The sequence below is a fragment of the Drosophila eugracilis genome, unplaced genomic scaffold, assembly GCF_018153835.1.
Source record: "Drosophila eugracilis isolate 14026-0451.02 unplaced genomic scaffold, ASM1815383v1 contig_1895, whole genome shotgun sequence".
NCBI lineage: Eukaryota > Metazoa > Arthropoda > Insecta > Diptera > Drosophilidae > Drosophila > Drosophila eugracilis.
In genome coordinates, this window is record NW_024572749.1 from 107583 (window position 1) to 114581 (window position 6999).

The following is a 6999-nucleotide window of genomic DNA, read 5'->3' on the forward strand; positions in this document are numbered from 1 at the left end:
TATCCTAAACAAGAATATATATACTTTATTGGGTCGGAAACGCTTCCTTCTGCCTGGTAGATAATTTTCAACTAGTATACCCTTTTACTCTTTACCCTTTTAAAAATGTGAAAAGGACAAAGCTCTTAATGCCTTTATTAGGGGGCGATCTTTCTAGGCTTCTTATAATCCGTAAGCCTGCGGACGTCCAAAAGCATATTCTATTTGTCTAGAGTTACAAAAGATGGAACCGAGGAACCCTACGTCAAGGGCACCTTTGTTTAGGCAGCCACCAAGGTTCCCCCAGATTCATAATTTTAACAATAAACATTTAAACCATAGGGCACAAATGAATCCAGGGCACAAAATAGGGCCTTCCGAGATTCCAGGGGGCCAGGGCAGCAATCAAACCCGAGTCAAACCAATCAGGCCAAACTTATAGGTCAAACTTTAACTCGCATCAGGGAGAGGCCGGTGGCATTAAACGAAGCCCGAGCGCTAACTTTAACTAGAACACTTCCGTAAAGCTCAAAGGCTTTACCATATCCAGCATACTCCATCATCAGACCCCGCCCCTAATATGTGTTGTCAACGACATTCTAGTAATAAGGGGGAGGAGTTGAAACACTCATCGAATAGAATAGAATATTGCTCCCCTTAGAGGAAATAGAGTGTGTTGGCGATGATGAATCAAATTTTATGACCGACGCCTGTCTAGCATACCATACACAGATTATGAGACTAAAACAGGGGAAAAATTGCCGTTGCCCCAAGAACTCCGCTGCTTTATAACGTTACCCACACCATTTGTCGTTAAGTCCGCGGGGGTAATATATATAATAACACATTGTATTACTGGATAATTTTTTTAACTGACTGGAAATGATACCGTTCCCACCTTTTTTGTTCTCCCCAGACTATCATCATTTGACGGCATTCTAAGAGATGAAATGTAAATGTACACCTATTCATAGACGCAAAATACCCTGAATCTGTAAGGGCAGCTTATAAGTGAATATTTAAAATTTTTCGAGCCACTTTCACACAGAGAGGCCGTAGACACGAGCGTTAGGACTGATATTCGCACAAGCACCTCAGACCCTATATACACAAAGAGCTATCCTTAACCTACAAACATGGAAGGGGAAGTGGATAAACAGATAGAAGAACGCTTGCGGAATGAGATCATCAAACCATGTATAACCGCATGGACATCGACCTTAAATGCTTGAACGCTGTCACGATTGCTAATTATCCGATATCGGACATAAATTTCATTTTGGCAAGCCTAGGGAAAGTCAAATATTTAACCGCTCTTAACCTCGGGATTCCATCAAATTTATATAATATGTTGGAATCCGATACTCCTAAAACAGCATTCTCTACAAGGAATGGGAATTACGAATTTCTTCGCCTTGCCTTTTGTTTGAAAAATGACCCAACGGTATTTCAAAGAATGATCGACGATGTTTTAGGAAAACACATTGGTAAAACTTGCTATGTGTACATCGACGACATAATAATCTTCAGTGTCTTCAACAATCTGGAGAAATCCAGACTGCAATTCAACTTAGAAAAAACTGATTTCCTATTAACGCAAGTTGAATTTTTAGGATATGTAGTAACTGCGGATGGTATCAAAGTAGACGAGAAAAAGGTAGAGGGTGCCACAAGACTGAAACCACATACCAACCTAAGGGAACTAAAGAGTTTCCTCGGCATGACATCTTACAATAGATATTTAGTAAAGATTATGCAAAAGTCACGAAACCACTGGCCAATTTGACTCGAGGAGAATCCGCTAGAGGTAAGTTTTCACACTTCGAAAAAGTTCCCATTGAAAGCCTTTGATGATTTAAAATCTATCCTTCAGAGGCAGTGCTCTCCACCCTGCCGAGGCGCCACCGCAAGGGGGTAAGTCGTCCTCCTCGATGAGGACCATGCTGCCTGGCTGCACGTTGTGCTCGGGGGAGTGCCATTTTCTCAGCTCCTGAAGCAACGAGAGGTACTCGGTGCTCTATTTTCTTCAGAATATTTGCTGCATTTGTCACACACAATGACATTGCAGGAGTCAGGACATCGATGTCGTCTGGGTTTTCTGAAATGGGACAGAGTGGCCGTAAGTTCAGCATTTTTGAAATTTCACAAACTAGCATTCGCAGCTCTTGAAATGTGAGAACGGTTTTTCCAACAACGCGAGCAAAGTGGTACTTGGCAGAATTGACAGCAGCTTCCCTCAGGCCTCCAAAGCGCGGAGAACGAGGAGGGATGAAATTCCACTTGATTTCCATCGACGTAAGGGAACTCCATAACTCGCTGGGTTGAGGATCGCTAAGGAACAGCTGCCGCAGGTCAATAAGCTCGTTCTTAGCTCCCACAAAATTGGTTGCGTTGTCCGACCAAATCGTTCGAGGCTTTCCCCTCAGGCTTATGAATCTTTTCAGAGCTGCAACAAATGATTGTGTTGAAAGATCCTCGACGACTTCCAAATGCGTAGCCTTAGTGGCGAAACAAACGAAGATGGCTACGTAGCATTTTATAGGAGGCCTGGTTCTGACCTCGGACTTTGAATAGAAGGGCCCAAAAAAGTCCACTCCAGCGATGACTAATGGGCGGTTCGGCTGAACGCGATCCCCTCGGAGTGGTGCCACGAAGTGCTCTACTAGTTTAAGTTTTAATTTGAAGAACTGAGTGCACTTGATGATGACAGCAGAGACCGTTTTTCGGCCTTCAATAGGCCAGAATCTCTGCCGTAGAGCGGCCAGCAAGGTCTGAGCTCCTGCATGTACGAACTTGCGATGAAAATGATCACTGATGGCTGAGGTTATGCAATGAAATTTTGGAAGGATCATTGGGTGCTTGAATCGAAATCCGGTTGAGAGTTTTTAAGGCGTCCGCCGACGCGCATGAGAAAGAAGCCTGCTCTTTAGTCTTCCAAGTTAGGGCCTTGTGTTCCAACCAAGTCGACTGCAAAGATTGCGATAGGGATTTATCCCAGTCAAGCTTATCCTTCCATTTTTTTTAAATTTTGATGTAAAAAAATTTTTTTGTTATAATAAGTACACTGCTACCCTATTGGCAGCTTAATCTAATCGGTTTTTATAAATTTAAGTACTTAGTCTTAGGGTTTTTTAGGGCAAGATATTTTTGTTTTTTTTTGATATATTAATGTGTGAGGTGATATTTTTATGTCAAAGTCCGGTTTGGCAGGTCTTGAGCGTGATGTCGTTTAAGTTTTCTTTTGATTCGGTTGATTGGTTCAGCGCTGTTTATTGCATCGGTGCTAAGTGGCTAGTCTATTGGAGTGCCCATTAAGTCTATCCAAGTATATCTGAGCCAGTTTCTGTTTCATGTTCGATGTCTCTGTTACGGATAAGCCACGAAGCTCTAGATATCTCCCGAAGTATTTTCGATTGCAGAACCCGTAGTTTATTGAGGTTGGATTTTGCCGCTATCCCATAAACCTGAAGAACGTAGAAAAGACTTGGCGCCAATATTGACTTGTATATTTTCACCTTACAGCTAAGTGCCAGCTTGTTGCGTGGTGTGAGAAGCCAAGCCATCCTTCCAAGCGTGAGTTTCTTGTTCAAAGTGACACCGAGATACTTCCGATAAGGCTGACTCCAGGGCAGCTGCTACGGAGATTGGTGAATGTCATATTGGCACATTTGTCTGCGCTTACTCGAATGTTCCAGTTCATTGCCCATTGGTGACACGCGTCTAGGTACTTTTGCAGTGCAGATGTGGCAGCCAAATACCTTTGCCTTTTGTCAAGACAGCAGTGTCGTCGGCACAGGTCTTGTTCTTCAACTTCAGGGATGGGTGTATTTGTTGGCATATCTGAAGCATAGATGGAGATCAGGGTAGGGCAATAGCATACTCCTTCTTCTCTAAAGCTTCTGTCGTCTTGTGAAGTGCGGAGTTGCCTTCAACAGCTCCCCACGCGTAGGTTCGAAGAAAGGTGAACTTCAAAGCGTACGGAACGGAACGGAGCGGTTTTATTCTGTAAATTCATTAAAACTAGCCTCACATTACAGGATCTTAATCTTACTCTTAACCTTACCGCAGTGTGCCCTCCTACAATTCACAAGATAATAAAAAAGGCAATTTCCGGCGGCATTCACACGCCATTAATAGGCCCGTACTTCAATGGGCCAAAAATCAGATAACTTAAAAAATACTAAATTTTCTATTAATACTAACTTAACTATCGGTAACCATGTTTTGACCGTCGACAGCTTCTAAAGCAAAGTTGACAGCTCTATGCAACTCTTCAGGAGTTCCATGCTGAAGACGAAAGCCAAGCTGATAGTCCGGGATCGCACTGCTGACATTATCGTAAGTAAGTATCCTGTTCAGGATCAGCCCTTCCATGATTTTTCCCAGAGATGGCAGAAGTCTAATGGGCCTGTATGAGTCTACGTCAGTCGGTGATTTTCCAGGTTTTAGGATCATGATTATGTTCGCCGAAGTTATGTTATGTTCGGGAAATATCCAACAGTTAGTAGTACACCAGGAACTGCAAGGCTTTATCCTTCCATAGGACCTGCATAAAACTGTTAAGCTTGGGGATGATCGGGGCTGTAAATCCAAGTGGATCGTAGAATCTAGTTATTGCCGAAAGAAAACTGTGCTACTGGGCTACTTTTCTTTAATGTGTAAGAAATTGACTCAGACTGAGTGTAGGGTTCTTGGACCGAGGAAATTAAAGTTGAGCGCGTAGAGGCTCCTACCTTTAGACACCCTGAGACGATCCAGCCAAACCGGGTTTCTGCAGGGTGGGTAAATGGTTTCCTAAGCGAATGTGTCCAATACAAAGCAGCTCGAAGAATTAACTTGCTCCAATAAGCAAGTCAATGCTCTGACTTGCGAGATCGAGATTTTCCGGTATTTTCCACTCAGATGGTTTAAGGTCGAACTGTGGGTGATAATCAGTGATTGACCGGGTAACGGCAGCCACAAGGGACGTGCTGTACTTGCCATCAGCGGATTGTGCGAAAATGTTGACCCACTTACCCGATGCTAGCGAGGACTCGCCGATCCCTGATATTGAGATCGCTGAGCGATGGATTTGGAGTTGCAGATCCAAAAATGTGGAAATTTTGTCCCAATTCGGCAAGTCCTTTGCAGGCAACCTCTCATTACACCTCTCCAGGTTCCTATGGTCCACCTTCGAAGAGATGAAATATATCAAAACACCGTCAAGTATTTCCTGCGTATTTGGCATAGTACTGAGGGCGCGGAAGGGTCTCTACACCTGGTAGATTGAATGATGACCGAACGTGTGCCTGGAAATGCAACAATTTAATATCAAAGCGTACACTTAATAGTTCTAAGGTCCTGTCAAAATTCCTCTCAGTGGGTTCCAGGGATCGAATTGTGTCCAACGCTGCGCCATCCACGCAGGAACGAAGATGGTGGAGTTTTGCTACATTTGACAAGTCCTCGTTTGTTCCCACCACCGTTTAGAACATAGCGTAGAAGTCCGGCCCATCGATGTATGCTCCTCCAAATCGCGGAAGATGGAATTCCGGTTGCATTTGCCATGGAGTTTCTCTTTTCGCTGTTTAAGTAGCGGCAAATTCTCCCTTTTGTGTCCGCGCATCGGATTCCAACTCCGCGATCTCTAGCCGTTCGAGGTTAAGTTGAGAGCAGACAAAGTCGGAAATAATTCTCTTGACTAACTCTCACCGCACCAGCAATTCACTTTCATCGAACTTAGCCAACTGTTCGTCACTTAAGAGTATATTTAACGCCGCAAGTTGACGCGCCACGGAGCTTGACTTGGCCCGACAAAAGTCTTGGTTTTTGGGGCACGTTGCACAAGTTCTGATTTACTTGATTCCGTCATTTCGAATTGTTTTCGGAAAAGGTATACAACAGTCACTACGGGAACTTTCCGATGCACTTGACTAATGGCGACGAAAGGAACAATAGAAGTAGCGGGTAGAACGGAAACGAAAAACGAAATCCTCCGCTTAGCAACTGAAATTATGTAACGGTCGGCGTTGTGTATAAGTTTTCAATATATACAGCATCCGATGCTGACTGCAGCTATGGTTTGCAGGTATACGCGAATACCGTACAACCGATGTTTATTGACCTTCACACCGAATTGTGTGAGAGGCGCTTGGAACTATTAAAACTATATTTAATAATTTCTTTATTTTCATACGCGTTTACGATAACGTAGGGGTCACCAAATGGCCGAAAGTTTTTTTCTATGATTTATTTTTGCAGCGCTGTGACAGCGTATTGATAGCGATAGAGAATGAAATGTAACGGGCAAAGCCGAGCGATTGGCGACTAGCGAGCGTTTATCTCGGCTTGTCTTATATAAATTCAGCATAGAGTGAGCTGAACAATTGTAAGCCTTAATTCTGGTATTAGCTAGATGACTGTTCCCGAAAGCTAGTAATAAGTATATCTACCAATAAGCTCATTTCCTCTCTAAGTTGCACTTAAATTTTTGAATTTTCGTGCCTGTGCCACCGGCTTATCATTACCGCGAATTGGCCTTTTTTAGTTGTAAATTATTAAGAAATGTGTAAATCACATTCGAAAAATCGAGTCCAGGATTGAAGGATTGACAGCCAATATTTAAATAAGTCGGCATCAACAAATCTAAATTATTCATATTTGTTGGTGCTGCTCGACAAAGTCTACACATTTGCGAAGAGGCTTCTGCAAGTATTCCAAATTTTTTCATCCAACATGGTATTGTTATATTTATGGAATATTGTATATGAGTTGGTTAGAGGTTGGTTTAATTGCTAATATACGACTATTTATATTTTCAGTCTCACAAAAGTTTAATTCCGAAAATATCGATTTGATGAAGGTCTGTCGTTCTTCCACAAAATGTTAACTCCAAGATGCACTTACAAAAGAACAAGACATACTGAAATTAAGTGCTGATCGACCATAGTCATTTCACTATCATGGAACTTTTGACGATAAGTCGAGGACCACTGCTGGCGTTGGAACTCGCGTATACGTATATTTTATAATACGGCTATG

The 6999-nt window shown here is 42.8% G+C and overlaps 1 protein-coding gene across 1 annotated transcript; it reads right to left on the reverse strand.

Moving 5' to 3' along the window:
• Window positions 1–1841: 1841 nt before the first annotated feature.
• LOC121529786 lies at window positions 1842–2831 on the reverse strand. The gene has a single exon (XM_041817741.1). It carries the CDS (start codon window positions 2829–2831, stop codon window positions 1842–1844), a length of 990 nt encoding a protein of 329 aa, XP_041673675.1.
• Window positions 2832–6999: the final 4168 nt, after the last annotated feature.